The sequence below is a fragment of the Loxodonta africana genome, chromosome 21 (assembly GCF_030014295.1).
Source record: "Loxodonta africana isolate mLoxAfr1 chromosome 21, mLoxAfr1.hap2, whole genome shotgun sequence".
Taxonomy (NCBI): Eukaryota; Metazoa; Chordata; class Mammalia; order Proboscidea; family Elephantidae; genus Loxodonta; species Loxodonta africana.
The window spans coordinates 43,040,535-43,068,243 of NC_087362.1; the positions used below are offsets into that span (position 1 = coordinate 43,040,535).

The 27,709-nt window shown below is 54.5% G+C and overlaps 1 protein-coding gene across 2 annotated transcripts in view; it reads left to right on the plus strand.

The window, feature by feature from the left end:
* The window catches only part of BCAR1 (BCAR1 scaffold protein, Cas family member), a 42,802-nt gene extending 21,872 nt beyond the window's left edge, over positions 1 to 20,930 (plus strand). For both annotated transcript variants that reach the window (XM_010596835.3, XM_064273772.1), the window contains exons 2-7: positions 3,710 to 4,327; positions 10,265 to 10,426; positions 10,585 to 10,701; positions 11,593 to 12,690; positions 13,353 to 13,442; positions 16,440 to 20,930. In XM_010596835.3, coding sequence (XP_010595137.2) covers positions 3,710 to 4,327; positions 10,265 to 10,426; positions 10,585 to 10,701; positions 11,593 to 12,690; positions 13,353 to 13,442; positions 16,440 to 16,952 — 2,598 coding nt within the window. In that variant the 3' untranslated portion in view covers positions 16,953 to 20,930. The remainder of the gene's footprint in view (positions 1 to 3,709; positions 4,328 to 10,264; positions 10,427 to 10,584; positions 10,702 to 11,592; positions 12,691 to 13,352; positions 13,443 to 16,439) is intronic.
* Positions 20,931 to 27,709: the final 6,779 nt, after the last annotated feature.

Sequence of the window (27,709 nt, forward strand, 5' to 3'; positions counted from 1 at the left end):
GGCTCTGGATGCTGGTTGTAGGGAGGAGGTGGGCCTTCCTGGACTTGGATGAGGCCCTGTTCCCACTCTTCTCAGCCCTAACCACTTTCTACTTCCTGTCTCTGATAGAGGGGGCCTGTTTGACTCTTTGGAGATGGGGTCCAGAGGACTAGGCCCAAGTGGGGAAGGCCACACAGCTAGTGGGTGGCAGACCCCAGGTCCCATTTCTGAGCCAGAGATCTAGACCAGGCTGTGCTCTTAGACCCTGGGAGCCTTCAGACTTCAAAAGGCAGACCTGAGTAGGGGCCTGGCTGATGGGTCCAGAGCCCAGAGGGAGTCACCAGCCTGCTGGCCTGGCACTGCTCTCTAGGACCTGCCCTGCCGCCCTGGGAGCCCTAGCCTTCTCTCCCGTACCCCATGCCTACCTCACTTCTGCCCCCTGCTGGGGGCTGCTCACTGTATTCATCCTGCTGGGGCTTCTCTGACCTTTTCGGCCTGACACCTAGAACAAGGGGAACAGGGAGCAGGGGATGAGGACTTAGGTGGAGGGAGACTGAAGACTGTCTGGCCAAGAGGGAAGTGCCTCTGCTCTGTGCCTGCCCTTGCCAGCGCCTACCTGTAATCACTCAGCTGGCCTGTCCACACTGCACAGGCTGCTTGCCTCCAGGACCTTGGGGCTGCACAGAGCATTTCTGGATGGGAACAGAGGTCCATCGCAGCACCAAGGTGGTTGTAAAAATGATAGAGAGTGGGAGTGTAAAAAGCCTGTGCTGTGGTCTGTTGGTGAGCACCCCGGGGCACTTCTGCCGCTCAAGGGCTGACCTCAGTCTGGGTGGTACGTCTTTCCTGATTTGTGTTATTTTCCTGTTTATTCCTAGTGCCATTTCACCTCTCCCCCACAGAAGCACCCACACCAACGTCATCTGTATGGGATTCTGTCCTTGGATAAATATCTTTGGCAAATATACATTTGTAACATTCACATAAAGGGTCTGAGCTGGAGATCTCTGTCATACTTTAGCTCAGGCGCCTGTGGCTGAGACCCAACCCCCATGGTTGACTAGACTACCTTCAACTTCAGCTGCTCCAGGCCTTGTCGGGGACCCAGGCAGCCTGAGGCAGGAAGGGGCAAGCATGCTGTGCGAGGTGTGTGTGACCCTGGGCTCCTTGGAGTCACTGAGGTTGGACCTGTGAATGCCCTGCCAGCACCCACGGGTGCCACTGCCCTGACACAGTGGCCTCTGAGGGGTGCACAGCAGGTCCCAGGTGCCGCGGTGTCACTGCAGCTTGCTAGAACTCTGAGTCCTTCCTGCAGGCTCTTTGGGAGCTCACTCTTCCGTTTGTCGGGTTTTCTATTGGTGTTCTTGTTTTCTCCTTCCTAGTTTGTAGACGCTCCCCTGAATTCTAGATTAATCACTCTCTTGCCCTTCATGACCTGCCACCCTTCTGTCAGTTTTCTCTCTCATCCAACAGAAATCTTTTACTAGAATGGAGTCAAATCCATCATTTTTGTTGTTGTTGCTTTATGATTTGTGCTTTTGGGACCTTTTGCTTTTGGGGTTTTGTTTTATAATATTCCCATGCCTGAAGTTACAAAAATATTTTCCGTACAACTTTTTTTTTTTTTTTAATATTGTGTTTTAGGTGAAAGTTTACAGAGCTGATTAGTTTCCCATTCAACAAATTGTACACAAAGGGTTCCATGACATTGTTTGCAATCCCCACATGTGTCAGCACTCTCCCCATTTCTGCTCTGGGTTCCCCGTCTCCTTTCTCCTGGTTTTTCTACACCTTTCTACTTTCTCTTCTTTACTTTTAGGCATATGTTGCCCTTTTGGTCTCATATAGTTTTTCTGTAGGGCACATTCTTTTTGGGTGTTATTGTTTATTTTATGGCTACAGTTCCGTCAGAGGGGTGTCTTAGGACCATAGTCTTGAGGGTTCCTCCAGTCTCTATCAGGCCAGTAAGTCTGGTCTTTTTTTTTTTTTATGAATTTGAGTTTTGTTCTACATTTTTCTGTCTAGAACCCTCTATTTTGATCTTAGTCAGAGCAGTTGGTAGTGTAGCCGGGCACCAGCTAGTTCTTCTGACCTCGAGTTCGTATAGGCTGTGGTGCATGTGGTCTGTTAATCCTTTGGACTAATTGCTCCCTTGGGTCTTCGGTTTTCTTCACTCTCCTTTACTCCAGACTGGAAGAGACCACTAGTTGCTTAGATGGTTGCTTACAAGCTTTTAAGACCCCAGATGCTGCTCACCAAAATAGGATGTAGAATGTTGTTTTTATGCACTATGTCATGCCAGTTCACGTGGATGTCCCCCAAGTCTATGGTCCTGAGCCTTTAAGCCTAGTATCTTTGTCCCGGGATGTGTTTGGTTGTGCTCCCTACAGCTTTTTCTTTCATTACTTCTAGAGTTTTGCCTTTCACGTTTAAGTCTTCAGTTGCCCTTTGTATGTAATGGGAGGTGTTGAAAGTGACGTGTCCTCCTACAGTGAGCTTTCCCAGTGTCGTCTGTGCAGCACTGCATCCTTGCCCTGTTGCTTTATCATCCAAGTTCCCATAAAGAGTGACTCCGTTTGTGAGCTGTCCATTAGTCCCTGTACCTGTTCCTGTGCCAGCAGCCACCCCACCCCCATTTTATTACTGAACATTGTGCTTTGTCCTCACAGCTGCGAAGGTGAATACCCCCTTTTGTATTTCCAGGTTTGACCTGTTTATTCATGGACCTCTATCCCTCCATTTCATTCTAGAAGAGCTTTTGTTAAATTCCTCAAATCCTGCTGGCATTTTTATTGTAATCGCGATGAGTTTATTAAGTAAGCTTGGGTGAATTGACTTTTTACAGAGTTAAGCCATCCCTCCACGAACATGGTACATTTTTCCACTTATCAAGTTTTCCCTTGAATCCTTTGAGAGATTTGAAATGGTTTCTCCTCCAAGGTCTCATTCAGTCTTTGTTTAATACCTTGATGCCTTATAGCTCTTGTTGTTATGTGTGATGTCTTTTTATGGCATTTCTCATCAGTTAATCATTCTTGTTTGTTGGATTTTCTGTGTAGATGATCATCTGGGCTGCAAATGATGTCAGTTTTGTCCCCGTCTTTCTCTCTCTCTCTCTCTCTCTCTTTCTGTCTCCCTCTCATTTTGTTCCTCTTGGCTAGTTGTACTGGTCAGGACAGCAGGACTACGTGAGCTGGAGCAGAGAGAGTATGTGCCCTGTTTTCTTCTTGGCCTCAAAGGGAAGGTGTTTGAAGTTTCTGTATGAGCAATTGATTTTTTGGTGGATGGGCTTTATGAAATTAAGGAAGTTCCTTTTCATTTTTCTTTTCTCAGCATTTTTATCCTAAGAAGCTATTGACTTTGACCAACTGCTTTTCTTGCATCTCTTGAGATAATCATTTGTGTTTTCTCTTTCAACATGGTGACTGTGATTCTCATTACTGCTGTTCTGCTGGTGCCGTCCCAGGCTGCGTGTGACTTGGGGAGTGGTTTTTAAGATCATCTTGAGTGTCCTCCCTGCGGTGCTGGTGCTGAGTGCACTTGGGAGGATCAGTTGAGAAAACCCCCGGATCAGCTGGGCCCTTCCAGTGGGGCGCGGTGGGGGAAAAGGTGCTGTGACCATGCCAAAGCCAGACACCTCCCTCTCCAGGCGGAGTGGGAGTGGGCAGTGCCACTGAGCCCACTGCACATGTCCTTTGCCCTCACACCCACCTGTATCCTCTCTCCCCAGAATGTGCTGGCCAAAGCCCTCTATGACAACGTGGCCGAGTCCCCAGACGAGCTCTCCTTCCGCAAGGGCGACATCATGACGGTGCTAGAGCGGGACACACAGGGCCTGGATGGCTGGTGGCTCTGCTCACTGCATGGACGCCAAGGCATCGTGCCCGGGAACCGCCTCAAGATCCTGGTGGGCATGTATGACAAGAAGCCATCCGGGCCTGGCTCTGGTCTGCCCACCACCCCAGCCCAGCCCATCCTCCATGCCGCTGTGATGCCCCCGGCCTCCCAGTATACACCCATGCTCCCTGCCACATACCAGTCCCCGCCAGACAATGTCTACCTGGTGCCCACCCCAGGCAAGGCTCAGCACGGCCTCTACCAAGCCCCTGGGCCCAGCCCACAGTTCCAGTCACCCCCGGCCAAGCAGACGTCCACGTTCTCAAAGCAAACACCCCATCACCCGTTTCCCGGCCCGGCCCCAGACCTCTACCAGGTGCCCCCAGGGCCTGGCAGCCCTGCCCAGGACATTTACCAGGTGCCGCCTTCAGCTGGAATGGGGCATGACATCTACCAGGTCCCCCCATCCATGGACATGCGCAGCTGGGAGGGGACAAAGCCACCAGCAAAGGTAAGGTCACCTGGCATGGGCATGGAGAACTGTGGTGCCTTCTTGGTGGGCAGGTGGGGCTGGCAGCTGAGACCAGAGCTGGGGGCAGATCCCCAAGGTGCCTGGGGGCCTACCAAAAAAGAGATCTGTCCTGAGGGTGGAGTGATCTGCCCAAATCCACATCTTAGTAAAATCATCCTGACCACAGGGTGGAGGATGCAGTGCGGCATAGAGGAGCCAAGACTGGGGCAGGAAGCCCAGAAAAGGGAGGGCTCAATATGAGGGGAGGATTGGAGGTGCACTTGAAGGAGAGAAATGAAGTGTGGAAGGTGGTGTATCAGTTAAGCCAGAAAACAAAGTTTGGAAGAGGTAAGCAGTCTAGAATTGACATGGTGCCTGCCATTCTCATGGTCCAGGATGGCTGCCTTCTGGCCTGCAGGAAAAGGAGGAAGGGACAATAGAGGATGTACCTTCTCTTTGAGGATGCTTCCAGGAAGTTACATATGATGCCTCTTAACATCCCAAAGGCTAGAACTTAAGTCCATGCATGGCCCACTTAGCTGCAAAGAAATCTGAGAAATGGAGTCCGTATTTCCAGTAGCCTTACTAATAGGGATTCCATCATAAGGAAGAAGGGCAAAGGCTCTTAGGGGACCCTCAACAGCTGTTAGTCCTGGTACTTATGCAGGCTGAGGGGCCTGTGAGGGAGGGTCAGCCCTATGAGCTTGGGGCTAGCAGTCCTCTGAGTTTATGTGTCAGCCTCCTTGGATGGGGGTCGAGCATATCTTTTGGCTACCCAGCCCTTCTCCACTTCGGGGACATGTAGGAGGGCCAGTGGGTGCCTGTGGAGTGGCCTGTCATGTTTCCCAGACAGTGGAGAGGATGCTGTCTGTGCAATTGCCAGAGTAAGGTCGCCCTGACAGAGACTGGTTCCAGCCTCTCATGGGCTGTTACTAACCAGATGCCGGGCCTGAGCCCAGCACCCTCAGTTCCACATGGGCCTGCACCTCCCCACCAAGTCCATCTTCCTATGGCAAGGAGGCAGGACTAAAGAGGGAGGCACAGTGTCTGCCCTCCGAGCTGCCCTGGGCTGAGTCAGGAGCAATCTTTTCTCACCTTTGGCTTGTGTCTTCCCTGGCCCAGGCCCCTTTGAGGGAGGGGAGTGGAGTTTCCTGAGGCCCAGAGTAGAGGTGTCCCATAGACTTTGAGGATAAAGTTGCCGCACCCATCTCTCCCTGTTGCCTCCAAACCTGATCTCCCATTGCAGCTGCACCCAGGAGGCCCCAAGACCCAACCGCACACCACCAATAGGGGCTCTGACAGCCAAGCCATCCCAGCTTCTGGGCACATCACTCCTCAGAGGGGCCAGGGGGCCCTGGTGGGAGAGGCCAGGTGGTGAGCACTGCAGCCAGCCCATAGGAGAAGCAGCCCAGGCTTGGTTGGGATCCATTTTCAGGGCTCCAGGCCTGAGCTTCATGTTTTCCCCATGTCCAGTCAAGAGCTGCCTTTGTTTGGGAACACAGTGGCTGAGTGGACAGTGGACACTCTTTCCACAGTACTGAGCCTCTGTCCTCTTGGAGCCAACCAAGGGCTGAGGCAGGAGCCCAACTGGTGCCAGCAGGGCAGTGGGCAGTGTCACTCTGCCTTTGCCCACAGGGAGGAGCTTGGCACCCTGGAGACCTAGCTGGTGGTCCTTGTAGGCTCAGAGTGGGGTTGCGTGGACTCTAGCCCCCAAGCCTGGCTGCCAGGGGACCCTGGGTCACTGGCTCCTACTTCCTGCGCCACGTGCCACTTCAGTCACTTGGCCAGACAGAGGTGGGTAGATCTGGGGCAGCCCATCATGGGGCTGCTCCCCCGCCAGCTTTGGGGGAGGAGAGGCCCTGCGAGGGGAAGCAGCTGTCCTGTGAGAAGGCGGCCAGGAACAGTGCTTGGCCAGGGAGCCTCAGGACAGGCCATAGTCCATCCCCCTCCTCACACACAAACCCACACGGCCCATGCTCTGCATACACCACAGGGAGGCACATCTTTTTCCTTGCAACAAAGTTTGTCCCCGTGCAAGTGTGAGGTTGCCCCTGTGGGCTTCAGCCTAGAAGGCAGTGAGAGCAGTGATCCAGGGCAGGAAGCAGCAGTGAGACCCTCAGGCCATGTCTCTGGGGCCTTGAGCTTGTGTTTTGGCAGCTGGTTCTGTTGCTCTCTGGTGGGAGGGGGCTGCTCTCATACAACGTCAGGGGCACACTTGGCTGCAGTGGACCCCTTGGGGGAGCTGCCCAGAGCCTGTGTCCCCAGAGCCCCAGCCTGGCTGGGAAGCTGGCCCACCCTCCACAGGCCTTGGAGACCCCTGGGAAGCCAGCCCAGGAAGGACAGACAGCCCTGTGTCCTAGGGCCCGGTTGCCCTCCCCTAAAAAACCTCATTGCCCCTGCCCAGGGCAGCCTGGGTCACATCCACTTTTATTTAATGATCACAAAAATACTTGTTTGTCATAGAAAAAGCGTACTGTATGAAAAACCCCGAGGTGAAACTCTCTAATTGAGAGGTAATCGTGGGGAAGTTCTGGCGTTCTTTTGTCTTGTCCTGCATATTCTCTATTCTGGTCCGTCCCACACACGTTTGCATTTTGGTGTTGTAAATTCTTCATCAGACTTAAGAAGCATTTTCCTGGGTTATTAAAACTTCTCCTTAAGCCTGACTGTGATGCGCCCGCCCCATTTTGCTGTGTGGCCCTCTCCCCTGCCGGTGGCAGTGGGTGTCTGGTTGCTTGTGTCTTTATTACAAGCAGCGTGGCAATAAAGATCTTGGTGTCTACCTCTGCCCACCTTTCAAGGTTGTGCCTTCAGACACACCCTCCCCCTTAGATGCTTTGGAAACTGAGGCTCCTGGCTCCAGGACTGTGCGTGGTAGAAGGGACCCAGGACCCAGGAAGCTGAGAGAGCAAGTGACTAGGCCAGGTGGCCAGGAGGGGTCAGATTCCAGAAGCCCAGAGTGGGAGCTGAGTGGCCTGTGAGGCTGGAGAGAGAGGGCTCAGGGCCACACCAGGGATGCCAAGACTCTTGGGCTGGGGCGGAGGCCCCTCATGTGCAGTAGGACCCCCAGAGGGGGAGGTGTTTGTATGAGGTCACTCTTGGGGGTATTTCTGCATCAGGGGTCGTAGTCAGGGGTCGTAGCTGTGCCAGGGAGCAGCGGAGACCACACAGCGTGTTCTAGGCTCCGCCCCTCCTTAGTTTCACCCTATTCACCCTGGAAAGCTTCTCATCTCCCCAGCCTCCTCTGTGTCAGGCTCTGTCCTTGGCCAGAAGTCACCCAGAGAGCTTGGGAAGGTGGGGATGTGCACCAGTTATGGGAGGGCACAGAGCCCATCCCAGACTCCCCGTGCTCGTGTTCACAGAACACTGGCCATGACCTGGGTGAGGTGTGACATTAGATGGCCACAGCAGACTCCCACAGCACTCCTGTGTATCCGGAGCTGCTGTTAATGCATTTTCCTGAGGCATCCAGGTGGTGGGCTGTGGAGTGCCCTAGTGGGGTCCCACCCTGAGGGTCCAGCTTCAGAGCTGGGCCAGGCCATGTGGATGATGTCAATTTTGCAGAAGGAAGGAACCAGCAGCGGGGTGACCTAGATGTAGGTCGGTCCCCAAGACAAAATGCAGCTGCGGGCTGGCGGGTCCAAGAAGCCCACTCTGTCTGTTGCCCCCAACCCCTTCCCTCGCTGGGCCACGCCCTGTCCTAGTGGAGTCTTGGGAACCTTTAGGTTCACTTCTGACTCCCTTGAGGCTGCAGTGTTTTTCCTGCAGACCTGATTGGGGAAGGCAGAAGGAGAAAGCAGGCCCTGGCCCTGGTGGGGCCCTGTCTGCCTGAGGTCTGTGTGTGTGTCTGTGGTCTTCGCATGTGCATGATGGTGTGCCCCATGCCTAATATTGTGTGTGTTGCCTATGCCTCAGTGTGTCTTTTTTGTGTGAGGGGGTAGGGTCTTGTGTCAGGGTCTGTCTCTCTGTCCAGTTTCTACAACCACCACTCTGGCCTTCAGGTTCTGCTAATGGGACCACAGGTGCAGAGCAGGGTGGCCACAGATTAGGGGGTTTAGCAGCTCTCCGGAGAGTCGTTTTCCTGCCGAGCTTCTCCCTGTCGGTGGCTGGCTTACTTTTTTTTTTTGTAACAGAAAGACATTTGCTGGCAAACATGGCTGCTTGCTGTCACCTGTCTCAGTCAGCCTGGGGCCTAGCTGCCTGCCCTCTCCTGGCCCCATCTGGCCACTCAGACATGGTTGGGAGGGCAAGCATCCCCTTCCCAGGGCTGGGTTCTAGCTGACCTGCCTCTGATATCAGTGTACCCTGCCTGACCTTTGGGGCTTGGTCCCCCACTTGCCTTAAGGGAGGCTGGCTGGGTCTGGAGATGAAGCCTCAGGCCTTGCCTCAAGGCCCCGCCAACCTGCCACGTCCCGCCAACCCCCACCCGCTCCGCTGCCGCCTGCTGCTGGCAGGTTCTAGCATCTAAAAATAGCTCTGGAGGAGACTCAAGTCTGGGGCGCTAGGAGGGAGATGAGTCTGGAGAGGCAGCGGCAGGCTTGCCTCACAGATGCTGGGGGTGGGGTGCAGTGGGCAGGAAGACCTGGCTGGACGCTGCTCCCCAAGCTGCTGAGGTCCCATAACAAAGCCGCTGCCTGGCTTCCCTGCCAGAGGCCACAGGGCCCAGTGTCACCCTGTCCCTGTGCTGCTGGAGGGGTAGGGCATGTGTCAGCAGGAGGCTCTGCCAAGCCTCAGGAAAGGGCTGGCGCCCGTGCCTCGGGGGAGGGAGGGCAACTCTGCTGTTGCTCCTGGGGTGCCCTGCGCGGGCGCAGGCAGCCTGCACCCTCACTGCGTGCGGAGCTGGCTACGGTCAGTGCCCTGCGGGATGTGTGTGGGGAGGGCCCAAGTCAGCCCTGCCCCAGATGTCCTGTCCCCTTTGATTAGGGAACAAAAGGCCTTTCTCTCAGAGGAGAGCTGAGCAGGGAACCGTGTGGGGGAGGCATGCCCTGAGCTGCTTAGAAAGTGCTCTGGCCTCCCTCTCCTCACTGGGCAGGGATGCCCACAGGGAAGAGGGCTGCCCGCAGGGATGGCCACAGGGAAGGGGGCCGCCAAGCATGCCCGCATCACTTCCAGTTTGGGTGCCACTGTGAGGGGCAGCATCGTCCAGGGTGGGGCTCTATCAACCTCAGTGGGGCTGTGAGTACCCCAGAGCGGGCACCACCAACCACATTTACACCTGCTGCGCAGCTCCAGGGCTTCACCACTGAAGCCCTTGGCCCGGGACCTCAGGCCAGGGTAAGAACACCCAGGGAGGGGAGGGGGACAGGAGGGGAGGGAGGTGGCCTTACCTTATCTTTCTGGGTGATCCATGGTTGGCCTGCCACAATATGGCTTTGTAGGTGCAGGGATGGGGAACAGGGATCTTATAGTTGCAATACCCCACACCCGTCCCCCATCTGTCCAGTGACTGGCCCAAAGGTGTGGGGGTCCTTGGGATGCATCCTGTCCTGTTCAGCAACCCCTGTATGGGTATGGGGGTGAGATACTTGCTGCTCAGCCAGCCACCACCCTGACTGTTGAGATCTCCTTCAGCTACCTCCAGGAACAGGGCATGCTCCTCAGGATCCAGTGTGGCACCTGAACCTCTGTCTGTCCCCAGAGTGCAGAGGTGGCTGCTGGGTCCTGTGGTCAGGTTGTGCCTTGTCGGCAGGACTTCCTAAGAGGGAGCTGCTGGAGCCAAGGCCTCAACCTTGCGCCCTGCCAGTCCTCCCTTCTGTCAGCTGACATTCCACCTTCCTCTGTCGACCCGTCCTCACTACCCAGCTTAGAGAACCCCTCCCTGCCACCTTTGTGTGCCTCTCCCATCTCAGAGGGGGTCGGGGTCTCCCTGAGGCTCCACATGTGGTCCTGGGGGCCATTCAAGGGCAGGCAGTGATGGTTGGCTGTCTGCTCCCCCAGGTGGTGGTACCCACCCGCGTGGGGCAGGGCTATGTGTACGAGGCCTCCCAGCCAGAGCAGGATGAGTATGACATACCGCGCCACTTGCTGGCCCCAGGGCCCCAGGACATCTATGACGTGCCACCTGTGCGAGGACTGCTTCCCAGCCAGTATAGCCAGGAGGTAGGTATTCGGGATGAGGAGGTACACAACAGCCGGCCAGAGCTGGTGAACCAGCTTCCACAGCCCAGGGTCTTGGGGTGGGTACTGTGGGGTTTCACTCTCCTCATCCCACCCTCACAGCCCTGGCACCTGTATCACTGCACCTTTTCTGTCTCCAGGTGTATGACACACCCCCGATGGCTGTCAAGGGCCCCAATGGCCGGGACCCATCGCTGGATGTGTATGACGTGCCCCCCAGCGTGGAGAAGGGCCTGCTACCGCCCAGCCACCACATGGTGAGCAGTTGGCCGCCGGGCACCCCTCCTCCTCCAGGCTCTGAGCCCCGGGGGATGTGTGCATGTTTCCAGGTGTGACTGGGGCACAGGACTGGGGACTGATGTCTGTGCAGGGCTGGGCCATAAAGAAACCTGACTCCAGACCCTGCCTCTGCTTTTACTTGCTCTGCCCTCACTTCTGAGCCTCAGTTTTTTCATCTTTAAAATGGGCCATTATAGGACCTTCTTCAGCAGGTTCTTGAGAAGGTTCAGGAAGGTGACCACAGTATTTATAATACAAATGAGGATGATATGGAGTGGAAGGGGCATGACTAATAATTATGTGGGGGCAACTGACACAAACCAGGACTGTCCTGGGCAAAGTGGGGCAAGGTCACCCGGGATGTAATGTAACACACAGAAATAGCTCAGTTAAGTACCTGCCAAAGTTGAAGTTCCAACAGTGACGATGGTGGTGATGATCAAAACAGTCATGGTGGTAGTGGTGATGATGGTGGTGGTGAAGATGGTGATGGTGATGATGATGGTGGTGGTAATGGTGATGGTTGTGGTGCTGAAGATACAGCTAAACTCTCACTGAGTGCTTACAGTTGCCCAGTTACGTGAGTTAGTTTATTTAATCCTGGCAACACATTTGTGAGGGAGTTGGTCATTATTTTATAAAAGAGCAAATAGGCACAGAGAGGTCAAGTCACTTGCCTTAGATTACACAGCTCATAACAGTGGAGTCAGAATCTTGACCCCAGGTCATCTGGCCCTTATCTGTTGTGGATAGGAACCATGATGAGTTTGTGCACTGGGCTGTGCCTCTGTCTGTGTGGCTGGGTCCTTCCCCCAGGCTCCGGGGTGGGCAGATGGGCATGGAGCCGTGACCACTGCTTGGTCCCCTAGGTGTATGATGTTCCTCCATCGGTGAGCAAGGACATGCCTGACGGTGCACTGCTGCGTGAGGAAACGTATGACGTGCCCCCCGCCTTCGCCAAGGCCAAACCCTTTGACCCAGCCCGCCACCCACTGGTTCTTGCTGCACCCCCTCCTGACCCGCCGCCGGCCGAGGATGTGTACGACGTGCCCCCTCCTGCTCCTGACCTCTACGATGTGCCTCCTGGCCTGCGGCGGCCTGGCCCTGGCACCCTCTACGACGTGCCCCGTGAGCGGGTACTTCCACCTGAGGTGGCCGACAGCAGTACGGCCGACGATGGTGTGTACGCAGTACCCCCCTCAACTGAGCGCGAGGCCCCAGCTGACGCCAAGCGCCTATCAGCCTCAAGCACGGGCAGCACGCGAAGCAGCCAGTCCGTGTCCTCCCTGGAGACAGCGGTGCCGGGCCGTGAGCCACTGGAGCTGGAGGTCGCCGTGGAGGCTCTGGCTCGACTGCAACAGGGTGTGAGTGCCACTGTGGCCCACCTCCTGGACCTGGTGGGCAGCACAGGTGGGGGTGGGGGCTGGCGCAGCACCTCCGAGCCTCAGGAGCCCCCCATGCAAGACCTGCGAGCTGCTGCGGCCGCTGTCCAAGGGGCCGTACATGAGCTGCTAGAGTTCGCCCGCAGCGCCATCGGCAATGCTGCCCATACTTCCGACCGTACCCTGCACGCCAAGCTCAGTCGGCAGCTGCAGAAGATGGAGGATGTGCACCAGACACTGGTGGCACATGGCCAGGCCCTCGACAGTGGCCGGGGAGGCTCGGGGGCCACTTCTGAGGACCTAGACCGCTTGGTGGCCTGCTCACGGGCTGTACCTGAGGACGCCAAGCAGCTAGCCTCCTTCTTGCATGGCAATGCCTCACTGCTCTTCAGAAGGACCAAGGCCCCTGCTCCGGGGCCTGAGGGGGGCGGCCCCCTGCATCCCAACCCTGCCGACAAGGCCTGCAGCATCCAGTCACGGCCTCTGCCCTCACCCCCCAAGTTTACCTCCCAGGACTCGCCAGATGGGCAGTATGAGAACAGCGAGGGGGGCTGGATGGAGGATTATGACTACGTCCACCTACAGGTGGGTGCCCACCTGGTCCCTTGGGAAGCTGCTCCCTGCCCCTCTCTGGGCTCTGGCTTTGCCATCTCTATCTTGAGGACCCTGGTGTTCTCCTCTTGCACACACAGTAGACTCAGGCACTGGTTGGGACTGGCGAGTTCAGCACCCTCCTCTCACTGTGACCTGCCAGGCCAGAAGGGACGCAGGAAGGCCAGTCCCTCCACTCCCCTCATCTTGGTCCTGCAGTGCCTGCTGGGACCATCTTCTGAGCATCTTCTGAGGCTGGAGTGCTCTGGTGACCAGGCATAGTGGTCCCATTTCATTTGGGGGAAGAGTCATTTCTGGCATGGGTGATGGGAAGGTGGGTTGGGCTCAGAGACGGCACCAGCCATGTGAATGAAAGTCCTGGTGAAGAGCCCAGGCTGAGACCAGGCAGGCCCGGACAGCCAGGCCTCGTGGCCCGAGGGCAGGGGGGTTGAATATGACTCTGGGTGTGTAGGACTGGCCAAGGCCATGTGGAGTGTGCATCCTCTGCTTGGATGCCCTGCTTTAACCCGGGCCTGGTGGCTGGCATGTGCATGTAGCGCTACCTGGTGGCCACTTGGTCTCACTGCTCCCACCTGGCCTGGTTTCTGGTTCTGAAGGGGAGGATCTGCCTCAGCCAGTGCTTGTCTCTCCCCCAGGGGAAGGAAGAGTTTGAGAAGACACAGAAGGAGCTGCTGGAGAAGGACAGCATCATGCGGCAGGGGAAAGGCCAGCTGGAACTGCAGCAGGTGAGGCACTGGCCCAGCCAGGGAAACCCTCAGGCCCACCAGTTCTCCCAGCCATTCTCCTCACCAGTCAGTGGGAACACAGTTGCCCGCAGACTCTACCTCTACAGCCGAGCCTGGCCATCAGGGCCCCACACCCTCAGCTAGCTATGCCTCACCTCATGGGCCTTCTCTGTCTTTTTGTTTGGTTTATTTTCAGTTATTATCAAGAATCATTATAGACCTTTTAGAGTATATAGAAAAGTGTACAAAAGGATGAGTTCCGCCCCTGGTCCTTCTGTGTGGGCATCTCTCCAAGAGTTTGAGTTGCTACTTTGTGAACAGGTACACTCTGCTGTTATCTCAAGTAGCTTTCCATGGCATTAAACATGCTTCATAAATTGTTTTTAAAGGCCATCTAACATCCACTGGGAAACAAACCCTGGTGGCATAGTGCTACCGCTGCTAACTAAAAAGGTCAGCAGTTCAAATCCACCAGGCACTCCTTGGAAACTCAGTGGGGCAGTTCTACTCTGTCCTATACGGTTGCCATGAGTCAGAATCGACTCGATGGCAATGAGTTTGGTTTTCAACATCCGTTGTGGTGTGTTTACATTGTACTCATTTTTCCTTATTATCAAGGATAATCCTGCGTTGATCTGCTTATGTAGAATTTTCTCCAAATACCAACGGAGTTTTATTCTGATTATGGAGATAATAAAACTGGAATGTAGAATAGCACGAAGTAAACGCAGAAGCCACCCATATAGTTTCCCTTACCCACCTTCCCCCTGGCATGTAGAAGGACATCAGAAGAGGTGGGAGCCCCTGCCCGCCCTGAGCCTAGGAGAAGAAGCATGCTCCAAGCTGTTATCTTCCCAGCTGTGAAGCAGGCAGTGTGGTTGACCATCTCATAGGGTTGATGAATAAATGAAGAGTGTAAAATGCTTAGAAAGTGCCTGGCACATACAAAACCCTCAGTAAAGAAATATATGTTAGTAATTTAAAAATATATACTATGTACTAAAAATCTTAATTGTTTGAGAAACGGACTTAAATCAGTGAAAATCTGAAAGCACCTCTTAAATGTTTGATTATATTGTTTGAGTAAATTTACAAACATTTGTACAGTAGAATATTGTGTAGCTGTTAAGAATATCAAAGAAAATAGACCCACCAGAGTTGGGTTTTTTTTTCTTTGAGTGTATTCTGTTAACTGGACAAGAGAATGGAGCAGTGGTTGTCCAAGTGGAAAAGTCAAGAGGTTTTAAGTGTTAGTTGGGGACCACAGGGACCATGGTTTGGCTAAATAAGGGCTGAAAACTTGCACCTTTGGTAAACCTGAATGAGTCCTTCCCTACCTAGGTCTAGGCATGGCTGGTCACTGTCACTCACGCGCCTGGTTCGAACCAGCTCTGTTGAGAGTACAGCATTCCCCTAGGTTCTCCTAGGCTGCTGTTTGTGGAAATTTTTCCTTTTACCAAATGCTTTTATAGATAGTCACTGACATGAAAAAAATTAATGATACGTTGTTAGGTAATAAAAGTAGGCTACAAAATACACATATACCCTCTCCTCACTTATCAACAGTTAGGTTCCAAAGACCAGGTTGTTACGTGAAATCAATATTATGTGAAAATGGAAGATAACTGCATCATTAACATAACTGCCAATCCTCTGAGAATCATGACTCAAGCAAGTTGATACATAACCTTAACCATCACACGAGTGTTACTCTTGTTTTGCACCTCGGCATTCATTACTGCCAAGACGTGTCATTAATGTGCAAAACAGTTGGATAGTAGATTTTTTTACTATTGTCATAATGCAAAATGTTGAATAAAGATATAGCTGATAAGTGAGGAAAAGGTATAGTGTGTTTTCATTTTTCTAAGTAAAAAAGAAATGGGAGTGCTCATACTCAAAGAAAATGTCTTGAAGAATGTTCATCAAATTTTTTTGTGTCTGAGTTTTTATTTTCTGAATATTTATGAACACTGCATGCCTTATTTTTCCCTTTGTTTGAAACTTTGATTATGGAAATTTTCATACATTTATAAAGTAGGAGTAAGTAGTGAAATAACCCCCCAGTTACCTCTCATCCAGCTTCAGTCATTATCAGCACAGTAGCCAATCCTGTTTCATCTAACCACCCCCCTTGTCATTTTGAAGCAAATTAAGACACTATCATTTCATCTGCGAATACTTTAGTATGTAGCTGTAAAAGATAATTTACTAGAATTTTAACAGATGTTATTTCCAGGTGCATGAGGTTACAAGTGATTTCTGTCTTTTTTCTGCTTTGGTATATATGAATCTTTTTTATGATGTATTACTTTTAAGTTACTTTTGGAGGTTTTTTTTTTTTTAACTTTTCATTTTGGAATATTTATAGATTCACAGGAAATTGTAAAGATTGTTCAGGGATGTCCTGTGTACCCTTCACCCAGTCCCCCACATTGGCTACACCTTAGGTACAATATCAGAACCAGGAAATTAACATCTATTCCCTGGGAGGTGCAAGTGGTTAACGCGCTTTGCTGCTACCTGAAAGTTGGAGGTTCAAGCCCAGCCAGAGGTGCCTCAGAAGAAAGGCCTGGCAACCTACATCCCCCCAAAATCAGCCATTGAAAACCCTTTGGAGCACAGTTCTACTCTAACACACATGGGGTAACCATGAGTCAGAATCAACTCAGTAGCAACTGATGGTACAAGTTAACTCCTAGCAACCACTAAATTTGATCTGAATGTCTAATTTTGTCGTTTTGAGAATGTTATATAAATGGAGTCATACAGTATGTCATCTTTTAAGACTGGTGAAAAGTTAATTAAGAAAAGAGCCTCTAAAGGGCTAAGAACAGTTGATGTTCCCACCAGTAGCACAGGGGATTGCTTATTTCACCACAGCCCCACTGACTGAATATTACTACCTGTTTGTCCAGGGGAAACACTCTCTAGGTGTAGCTTTTATGCTCCTTTCTGAGAGCCTAACCTTACTCCTGCTTTCCTGTGCTGCCCCAGCTGAAGCAGTTTGAGCGACTGGAGCAAGAAGTATCGCGGCCCATTGACCACGACCTGGCCAACTGGACACCTACCCAGCCCCTGGTCCCAGGGCGGACAGGCAGCCTGGGGCCCTCCGACCGGCAGCTGCTGCTCTTCTACCTGGAACAGTGTGAGGCAAACCTGACCACACTGACCAACGCAGTCGACGCCTTCTTTACCGCCGTGGCCACCAACCAGCCGCCCAAGATCTTTGTGGCACACAGCAAGTTCGTCATTCTCAGTGCCCACAAGCTAGTGTTCATTGGGGACACACTCTCGCGGCAGGCCAAGGCGGCTGACGTGCGTAGCCAGGTGACCCACTATAGCAACCTGCTGTGTGACCTCCTACGTGGCATCGTGGCTACCACCAAGGCCGCTGCCCTGCAGTACCCGTCACCTGCTGCCGCCCAGGACATGGTGGACAGGGTCAAGGAGCTAGGCCACAGCACCCAACAGTTTCGCCGGGTCCTGGGCCAGTTGGCAGCTGCCTGAAAGCAGATGACCGGATGGTGGCAGGGGAAGGGCAGCAACGGTCCAGGCTACCCCAGTCGTCATGAGTCACTGTGCCACAGACTGGGAACAGGCAGTTCCAGCTCTGCTTAGGCCCAGTGCCCCAGACTGCCCAGGGATGTGTACATATTTATGACGGGGCAGGATGTGGGACGGTGCCTACTCAGAGGAGCTAAGCCCAGGAACGGGGCTGGTGGTCTTCCCTGAGTGCCGCTGCCCTGATGGGGAGGGCCCAGGTGGCTGCAAACACAGGGCCAGGCCAGGGGTGTAGCAGGTCCCTCAGCCCACGGGGCCTCATGTGACCCCTGGGATGACCCTAGTCCCCCGTGTCATGTTCCCTAACAGGGAAAATGCAGCTTGGTGTGTGTGTTCCTTCTCTGCACCAGGAGAAAACCCTAAAGAACTATTTTTCATTATTGATTTTCCAATCATTTGACTAATAGTCGACATTTAAATAAAATTAAAAAAAAAATGGAAAGCAGCCTCTGAGGCGTGAGAGAGGGCCCGTGTGCAGGAAAGGTGGTTTACAGGGATCAGTGGTGAGTGGCCCATCAAGAACTTTTTTCTTAGAAGTTCATCATTTCACCTGCAGCACTTTGAAAGTGTTTTAGTTTCAATTACACAGGGACTTGGCTTCGAAGTCAGAGGGAGGGCACCCCGAGGGGACCATTGCTCTGGGTCAGTGTGCCCTCCCTGTGGTGTCCAGGCAGGCTGGGGTTTGTGCACCTGCCCTGCTTTGTGTGGAGAGCAGGCCCAGTGGAGGTATAGCCTCAGGCTCTGCTTTGCTGCCAGGGCTGAGTCCCCACGGCCCCTCCAGGCTTGCCTTGTCCCTGCCCTCTGGGTCTGGGCTCAGGATTCTCTGATGAGAGGCTGGGCACAGGAGTGTGGTGGGGGTTGGGGGCTACAGGGAATCAGGAGATGCTACTCTCAGCTGACCATGCTATATGTGACTCCGGGCCTCAGTTTTCATACCTGTACAAATAATGGGGGTGGGCTGGGTAGTCTGTCAGCCCTCTTATCTCTAAATTCCACAGAGGGGACTCCAGTGAAGGCAGCTCTCCCAGCCCCTTAGGCACATCACCCCCCAGCTCCCAGCCCACCCCAGTGAGGACACAGAAGTGAAGAACCAAGTAGTTTCTGGGGTTTTATTTGGGTTTACACAGATGTGGAGGGTAGGGGCAGGTGGGCTCGTTTGGCCTCCAGAACCTCCCACACCCAGGGCATAAGCTTGGTGATGCAGGTGTACACACCTGGTGAGAAAGAGTGACACTGGCCACTGCCCCGGGACATGATGCCTGCCAGGGTCCAGGCTCCATCCTTCTGGCATCTACTCCTGGAGGGAGCTGGGTGGGGGCTGACCCCTCAACCTGATCAGTGTGTAAAACGGACTGAAGACCCCAGCTCACGGGACTAGTATGTGGATGAAATGTCCAAGGGAACCCTCCCTTAATCTGGGGCATTTATTACCGTTAGCCTCGGCTTCTGCTGGGGCCCGGGGCAGAAAGGAGTGGGGGGCCCTGGCGTCCAGGGAAGGGGTTATGTGCTTCGCCGGCCCACCAGGGGCTGGAGCAGTGAGGTTGGGCAGGGTGGCGTGAGGTGGCTCTACCATGCAGGAGACGCCGCTGGCCCCGGCATAGTCCATTATGTCCGTGATCTTGCTGCCGCAGTACTTCTTGCAGTCCAAGTTGGACAGGAAGGGCAGGGTTGACTGCTGCGGTTTCTCGGGGGTCTTGTTGGCTGGAGGGACAAGGGATGGAGTAAGGGCCAGTCATCCCGCCCAGCCCACCCCGGTGGAGGTGGATCAGGGCCCCTGGAGACGCCCGCCCTGCCCTTGCGGAAGATAATGGGAATCCGCGCTCTGCGCCTTCCCTAGATTTCCTTAAGAAGGTTCTGTGGGGCGTAGTTCCTTTCACGTTCCACACCAGGGAGTGGGTAACTTTGCTTAAGCAAAGTTATTAAAGCAAACCCTGCCGAGGCTCGGCTCAGCCTTAGCAGCAGCTGCCATGATGGAGGTAGGCGGAAGGCCCTGTATTCTCTTCCGGGGCAGGGTGTGTATTTCCTGTGACCCGAGACGGGCCAGAGACCTGCCGCTATGGTGAGCGGCAGGAGGCGCCCCCCCACAGGCCTGGGTGCCTGTGTCCCGTTGGAGAGAATGAAGGGCCAGCCGGGGTGGGCCGAGGCCGGGTCAGAGGGCCCTGGGGTTCCGGGGGAGGAAAATCAGGCCGGACTCCCGGAGCCTCAAACTGGGCCTGATATTTGACTCCCGGCCAAGACTTGACACACACGCTTTGCTCAAGTCTGGAGCCGAGTCCGGGCTGGAAACGCGGCGCCGCTGCCCAGCTCATTGCAGGTCAGTGAGGGCCGTGCTTACTATATCCCGGTGTTTCTTCACAAGGTCACTGTCCAAGTGTATCACTGCTGTACTTTGTTTTCATTCATGTTTGATATATTTTTAATTGAGAATTTTACATAAAGAGCTGGAATGCTTTATAAGTGTGCCCGGAATTTAGACCAAAAAAACCCACAATTGAGCCTCATACTCCTAAAAAGCCCCCATAGGGGACCCTCACTGTTCTGCCTGGTCTTGCCGCAGCGTGTAACGGTGCAGAGGGAGCCCACGGGGAAGTTGCCGCTGGCGCTGGGCAGGCAAACGGGGACAGGGTCTCAGAGAGGCAGGCGAGCACGGCCAGCAGGGTGATGTCATTGTAGACTGTCCGCTGACCCCACAGAGCGTGTTCAAACACCTGTGGGGTGGGCTGGAGAACATGGGAATAAAAGGGGAGGCTGGGGTCTGATAGGGCTGGACAGAGAATCTGGGGGCGGGGAACAAAGGCTGATGGGAACATGACACATGACATTTTGACATGTTAGCGATGTTTGTTCACATTTCTCTACAATGAGCGTGAATTATTTTATAATAAAAACAAGCTCCCATATTTTAAAAGGGGCTTTATTATTAGGGGTAGAGAAAGAATTGTGGGAGAGGCGCTCATGAGCACTGGAGGCAGAGAGGGCAGGTGTGGGGCACACCTGAGCCCTCGGGGCCGGGGGCTCCTGTGACTACACTCCCTGCCTTCCTAGCCCCCCGAGCCCCCAGGAGCCCTGGCCACAGCCCACCCACCTCCATACCTGCCCAGCTGTACCTCAGCAATCTCAGCAACTGGATGGCCTCCTGCTTGCAGCTGCAGTCAGACGCTCTGACCACCACCTGGTGGCTCCTCCTGGAGAGAGAGGAGGTGGCAAAGGTGCTCAGGCTCAGGACTGCCTCTTCAGAGGGGTTCGGGAAGAGTGTCAGATAGGATGGGCCCCAGCTGGGCCACAGAATCTCATGATGACCTTGGAGTATACCTTTCTCACTCTAGGTCTCAGTTTTCCCATCTGTTTAATGAGGGCACAGAACTAGACCAGTGTTCCCCAAACTGGGGTCTTGGTGGCCTAGGGTTCTGGTTGAGGTTGGGAGTGGGTGAGGGTCATTCTCTGACAGCCCAGGGGCCCCAACTGCCTGAGTCCCAGCCTCACCGACCCGGCAGTGGGCAGCAGTGACCACCCATTCCTCACTGATGAGGGAGCCCCTGCAGAAGTGGAAGCCAGAGCTGGTCTGTGAGAGGGGAGTGTGGGGAGAGTTGGCCTTGCCCTTGCCCCTCTCCTGCTCCACCTCTGCTGTAGGTCTCCCTCCCCCTACCCTTCCTCAGCCTTCTCACCTGCAGGGATACCTGCCAGGGATAGGAGGCAGGGACACCATCCTCCCCACTGACAATCCTGGACAAGCCACTCAGCTCAGAATGGATGGTGGGGACCCTGCAGACTGGGGGCAGAGACAGGGTGGCTGGTTGGTTGATGGTATCCCAAGAGGGCAGGGCTGGAGCCCGACATTTCCAGGCCTCTGCAGTGCCCAGAGCTTTGACTCTTCCAGGGCACTCAGCCACTGCCCTGCTCAGCAGCCACTCTCAGGGGCCCTGTGGTGGGGGCGGGGGTGCTTGGGGCTGAGGGTACCTGTTATCAAGGTCTGGACCTCGTGTCCCAGAGCTGGGAGGCCAGGCCCAGGCACTCGCAGTGGGTAGCGCCCCAAGTGCTGATCCCTGAGTGGTTAAGCTCAGGATCCCTGGACATAGGGGCTGGGGTCCCCTGCTCTTTGAGGTTCTTGGTGCTCTCATGCCTCTGAGTTTGTGGCAGGAGCCAACTGAGGTGATGGTGTTGCCCCACGTGGAGGGCACAAACCTGGGAGGCTGACCAAGCCACAGTGGTGGAGGGCCTGGGGCTGAGGAGAAAGGTGAGATATTTGTGAGGCAGCATCCACAGGACTTGGTGGCAGATTTAGAGGGTGAAGGAGCCAGAATGAGTTCCTGGCTTCTTGGATAAGTGTCAGAGTGGATGGAGTAGACAGAGACAAGGAGGGGACCCACATATGTCTAGTTGAGTTTTAGGTGCTCCTGGAACCTCCAGGTGGTGGTTTCTCACAGGTCATGGGTGTGTAAACCTGATGTAGAAGCTGAGGCCTGGAGGGCGCTCCAGAACCAGGGAGGCTAGGTAGGAGCAGCCAAGGGTTGGGGTATGCATGAAGGGGGCAATTGTGAGAGTGAAGGGGAGATGGAGGATCTACCCACAAGCAGGAAGCTGGTGCCCCTGCAAAGGTGCAACCACCTGAGGCCTGGGACTTCCCTCTTCCCGGGCATTGGGGTCAGGTGATGGGTGAGGTATGACCTAGGACTGCCAGGCCTGCCTGCCAGCCTTGCCTGAGCTCAGCACTTAGCGAAGCTGGTGCCAAAGAGGAGGAACCCAAGGATGATGTCATGGATTGAATTGTGTTCCCCCAAAATATGTCAACTTGGTTAGGCCATGGTTCCCAGTATTGTGTCGTTGTTCTCCATTTTGTGATTGATATAATTTTCTTCTGTGCTGTAAATCCTAATCTCTGCCTGTGGTTAATGAGGCAAGATTGGATTATGTTGAAGAGAATTAGGGTGGGATGTAACACATTGCTCAGGTCAATGTAAAGGGAGTTTCCCTGGGGTGTGGCCTGTACCACTTTTTATCTTACAAGAGATAAAAGGAAAGGGAATCAAGCAGAGAGTAGGAGACTTGTTACACCAAGAAAGCAGAGTAGGTCCTTTGGACCCAGGGTTCCTGTGCAGAGAAGCTCCATAGTGTTTTCAGTGACTGATTTTTTGGAAGTAGATCGCCAGGCCTTTCTTCCAGGACACCTCTGGATGAGTTCAAACCGCCAGTCTTTCAGTTAGCAGCTGAGTGCATTAATGGTTTGCATCACCCAGGGACTCCAGGGTCCATAATAGAGTCTCAGTAAAGCTGATTTGACTAATAGGAAGGAGAGCTTGGTTGGGGCTGGCCATGGGGCCACCAGTGGAGGAGGAAGGGCCCCCTTAGCCCTTCTGGGGATGACTAGGCCTTATGTCCACCGGCTGTACACTGCACAACTCCAGATGCCATTCACTTTAGACGACAGTGTCATGGACTTTTTCAACATGGTGGTTCTGGGACCAAAGACCTTCCTCTGATGCCCCTCTGCTGAGGTCCTGGGTCCCTCAGGAGCCCTGCTTCCCTGACTACTTGGGCAAGCACACCCAGGGAGAGAGGCAGGCCTTGGAGAGGGCCCTCCTGCTTCTTCTGTTTCCTCTCTTCTACACAAGAATCTGGCCTGGGCTTTTGCCTGAACCCACCACTGGGCTTGGGAGAGAAGGAGTGCAGGGCCACTTGCTGCAGGGCTCTGGGATGTTGGTGTCTGGAAGGACAGGGTGGTGTCAGTGCCTGCAGCTCCACCCTGCCTAATGGCCAGCACCTCCCACTTGCCCGCTTGGGCCAGCCGCTCACACACTGGTGTTCTTGGTCAGGCCCCAGCCTGTGGTGGCCCAGAGGGAGCCAGCAGGGAAGTCATCGCCCTTGCTGGGCAGGCACACAGAGGACACAGTCTGGGAGAAATGGGCGGGTGTGGCTAGCTTCAATAGGGTGATGTTGTAGTTGATGGTGAACATGCTGAACTTGGGGTTCCTGAAGACTGGGTCTGGGTGTGCAGGTGCAGTGGGAGCTGGGGAGGAAGCTGCTGTAGGTAGGGCCAGAGGCTCGAGTAGAGGCACATGGCTTCCCCTCATTGTCTTTAATTTCCTCTGAATATTGGCCTGTCAAATTTGGCAGCTCCTTCTGTGGCCCTGGGAGGATCGGGCCAAGGGGCAGACACACCTTCTTTCACGTGGAAACCTTGTTCGCCCTGCTTTCTGCTTTGCTTCTTTGTCTCATTGAGGGTATTGGGGTGATCTGGAAGGGCCCGAGTGAGGGAGGTTTCCAGCTTCCTGGTCCAGCCCAGCTCACCCTGGATGGCACACTCCCTGGAGCCCTCCCCTGCTTGGGGTTACACTGGACTCCCGTGGTCAGCATATCTTGGCAATCTTCAGCACCCGGATGGCCTTGACATCTGAGCCCTGGTCAAACTGTCCACCTACAACCAGGTAGGAGGTTCTGCAGAGGGCCAAAGGGGGGGGGGGTTCCTGCCACAAGGTGGGGGGCGTGCCGAGGGTATAGTGTGCATACATGTGGGAGTGCAAGTGTGCGTGCAAATAAGTGCACGTGTATAGGCATGTGTGAGTGTGTGTGTGTGGGCTCATGTTCCCATATGGGTGAGCCTGTGTGTGTACACAGTGTGCAGTACTGATCACAGAGGTGGGAGCTCAAAACACCAACATATGCAGCCTCAGCCAACTGCACGTGCAACCTGCCACATTTTTACTTCCCAGCAACCCTGGGAGATGGGCAGGACTAGGGTTTTCTACACATTTCCAGATAAGGGAACTAAGGCTTGAACAAGTCAAAGGACTCATCCTCAGTGCTGAGAGTCCTCCCTCCCACCCCAAGGCTGCCCTATAGACTTAGACCACACCCGACCCCACTGTGGGTGACGGTGACCACCCAGCCCTCAATGATGAGAGAGCCCCCACAGAAGTGGAAGCCAGTTCTGAGCTGGGGAGGGAGATGGGAAGGGTCAGAACTGGCTGCAGGCCCCCTAGCTCCCACTCCAGGGTGGTGCCCTCTCCTTGTCACCCTCCCTTCTCCTTCTTCTGCCCACTGTCCCAGGATTGGGAGTCGTGTCCTCACTTGTAAGACACCTGCAACGGCCAGGACCCGGGAACAGCATCTTCCCCATTAACAATTCAGGAGAGGCCAGTGAGCACGGGGTGGATGGCGAGGAGCCCACAGCCTAGGGGTGGGGGCAGGGGATGAAGGGTCAGGCCAAGATTGACTCTGGGCCCCACCCACCCAGGTCCCACCACCCCAGCCTCTGGGACCCAGAGCCCCACCTCTGGCTCCCACCCCACCTCTGAGAACCCTGCCCTGCCTCACCCACCCCAGCCCTGGAATCCACTGGGGGCAGCACCTGAGTCCCGTGCCGGGCCCTGGGACGCAGAGGAACCAGACTCGGCCCGCACCTCAGCCCAGCCAAGCAGAACAGGTTGAGTGTGAGGTGGGCCGTGCGGCCAAAGCAACAGCTGAGGGCTGGGCTCTAGGGGTTTGAATCTGGGCCCATCTCTGCCTAGCAAAACCTCTCTGAGTCTCAGTTTCCCCATCAGCAAAATGGGGATCGTAAGTTGTGGATCTCACAGAGTCAGTGTAAGCATTCAGCAGGAGTTAGCACTGGCTCTGCTCCTGGCACGTGGAAGCGCTCAATGAGCAGGGGTTTAAAAGGGCTGTTGGGGCCAAGCCTCCACTGTCCTCATGCTCGCCATCTGAGCCTGTTTGGGACCCACCAAGTGTACAGAGAATTTTCCGTCCGTCTAGATTTGTCACCCCGGCACAGGGTGCGAGGCCTCAGGGCAGCCCCAGGAATGTCCCCCTTCTCCCCGGGAAAGGGGAGTGGAGTCCCTAGCTGCCAGGGTCTGAGGCCACATCAGAGACTATGCAGGAGCCCTGTGGCCTGGTTCAGTCCTCCCATTGTCCCCACTGTAGAGATGGGCCATGAGGCTCTGAGCAGGAGAGTGGCTCAGGGACAGGTCACACCACCCTCCATACCTGACCTGGAAACAGGGACCCGGCTACCCATTACTGGGGCTAGGACTGGAGTTAAAGGGGGACAGCCATCCGGCCTGTGCCTGGGTCCCGGCACTCACTGAAGGCAGTGCCCAGGAGGGCACAGCAGGAGAGGAGCCAGAGGAAGGTCATGGTGCTGCCATTGGGGAACTGTGGGGCACCTGCCTGGGCATTCCCCAATATACCCTGGGTGCCAGGCTGCCATCTGGAGGCCTTGGGGGTGATAATGCTTTTTCTGGGAGTGTGCCCAGGCGGCAGGATGTGCCAGAGCAGAGGTGGCATCAGGGTTTGGGATTGCAGCAGCTGTAGGTGGGCTGAGCTTGGTGCCAGTGCCAAAGGTAAGGGCGGAGCTGAACAAGGTGGCCCTCGACCCACAGCCAAGGGGAAGGAATTGGGACACTTGGGCTTTCACCTCCAGGCCCTGTCTCTTGAGAGGTCCTGTCTCTTGAGAGGTCCTGTGGGCCATGGGTAGGCCTGGGCAGGGAAGCTAGAAGCCCTGGGTTTGAGTCCCAGCCTAGTCCCTCATGGTCTGGGAGACCTTGGACCAATAATTTAGTCAGTCTGTTAGTTGTCCAAAAGTTTCTGGGCTGTATGGTCAGGGGACAGGTGTGGGGACCAGGGCTGTACCTTGTGGCCTGGCACAGAGTCATGGGTGAAGGCATGTGCGACCAGGAGCCAGGATGCTCCACCTGCCTTGGGGATGACCAAGGAGGCTCAGTGAAGGCTTAGTTGAACATTCAGTGGTCATTGGGCTGTATGCAGAGTTGCTTAGAGGAGCAAGTCAGTCCTGCCCGTTCACACTGAATCGTGCCCCTGCACCTTGGCACCAGTGCAAATGGGCCCCTGGAGTTGAGCAGTCGGCATCCTGGGGCAAGACTGAGGCCATGGAGGTGCCTGCCATCACTCAGGAGGTGAACTGGGTGGACTAGTGGGGGAGGGAGATGTGATTTCGGGCCTGGGCAACAGCATGGGGAATGGGACTCTTCCAACAATTGGGGAGCTAGGGAAGGAGAAATTTTGGGGTGAGGCTGATCTTCCCTGCCACTGTGGTGCTTTTCTGCCGTGGAGCTGCTGGGGCATGTGTTGAGGGAGGAGATGGTGAGTGGGTGAGGGCATGGGGCTGCTGGGGAGGGGACCACACCCCAGCAGCCTTGGGCCTGGCCTGAGCCAACCCATGGTCTGGCTGTGGGAGCCAACAGCTGGCCCTACCCTGCCCACTGCATGCTCCCTCTTTCCCCAGGTTACTGAGGCTTTTGGGAACAAGTGCAGCTGGAGTTGTGGGAGGGAGGTCCCTGCCTGCCAGGTGCCCTCACTCCTGCTGGGAACAGGACCCCACAGCCCCGCACCCAGCACAGCCTTTCCCGCCCTACCCATGGGACCCCAAGGTGGCACCCTTTCCCCAACCCCCATCTGAGAAGAAGGACCCCTAATGGCAGAGCTTTAGATTCTTTTAGTTAAATTCAAAGGAGTGGAAGGCCTGGGGCATAGGGTAACCAAACCAAAACCAAACCCACTGCCGTCAAGTTGATTCCGACTCATAGCGACCCTACAGGACAGAGTAGAACTGCCCCATTGAGTTTCCAAGGAGCGTCTGGCAGATTCAAACTGCTGACCTTTTGGTTAGCAGCCATAGCTCTTAATCACTACACCACCAGGGTTTCCGGTCATAGTAGGTATATGTTTATTGGTAGCTGTCAGTTTTCCTTTAATAGCAAAACAGAAGGATTCTATCCCATGTCCCATGCTTTTTCCCCTGCCCAGCTGGTCTGGTGCCCAGGGAAGACATAGGCAGAACTGCTGTCATCCTGGAGCCCTAGATGACTGTGTGGAGTACAGCGTCCCTCCTGCCTCCACTGCCTGATCTGGGACACTACAATTTTAAGTCTACTTGTTAGAGCAGTTAGTGTTACAGGAACCAAACCATTGCTCTTTCTCCAGAGTTCTCTTTCTCAGGAAAAGACATTTCTATTAACATTTAATTTTTTTTTCTTTTTTTCCCCAACTTATTTTTGAAAGTTTAAAAACTTTTAAGAAATTTGCAAAAATAGTCCATTGATGACTTCACCTAGATTCACCACCTGTTAACATTTTGCCACATGGGTTTACACACACACACATATTTATATATTTTTTGCTGAACTAGTTAATTCAGGTTTGTTATTTAGTTGCAGGTATTGATCATTAAAAAATCTCTTCCTTATCTAAGTCTTAAAAATTTTAAGAGTAATGCTCGAATGCTCCCTTTAAAAAAGATTAAAGCCATCACAGACAAGGCTCGGATGACCTTTCCCACCTCATTTCTCCACAGCCCCCCTTGCATTTAATCAGTTCACCATTCTCCAAACCCACGTGCCATGAGCGTCCTGTGCCTTTGCCCTGCTGGTCCCTTCCCTTAGTGCACCCACCCTCTTCCACCCCTGGGCCGTGCACTGCTCTCTTGGGCAGGAATCCCCTTTGGCTCTGGCTGCCCAGAGCAGGGCAGGCAGTAGTCGAAGTGGATGGACGAGGCAGCTGCAGGACCAGAAGTTGCTTATGCTCTCAAGTTGACAATCAGCAGTGTTTTCTTGGGTTCCACTTTTCTACTATTTGAATTTCCCACCCTCTGGTTTGGAGACCTGCCCCTTCCCGTAGATTTACTGTTCATGCAGACTCCCTGGGAGAAGTTTTCACCTTGCTTGTGGGTTGAGTCAGCCAGGCCAACATCACTT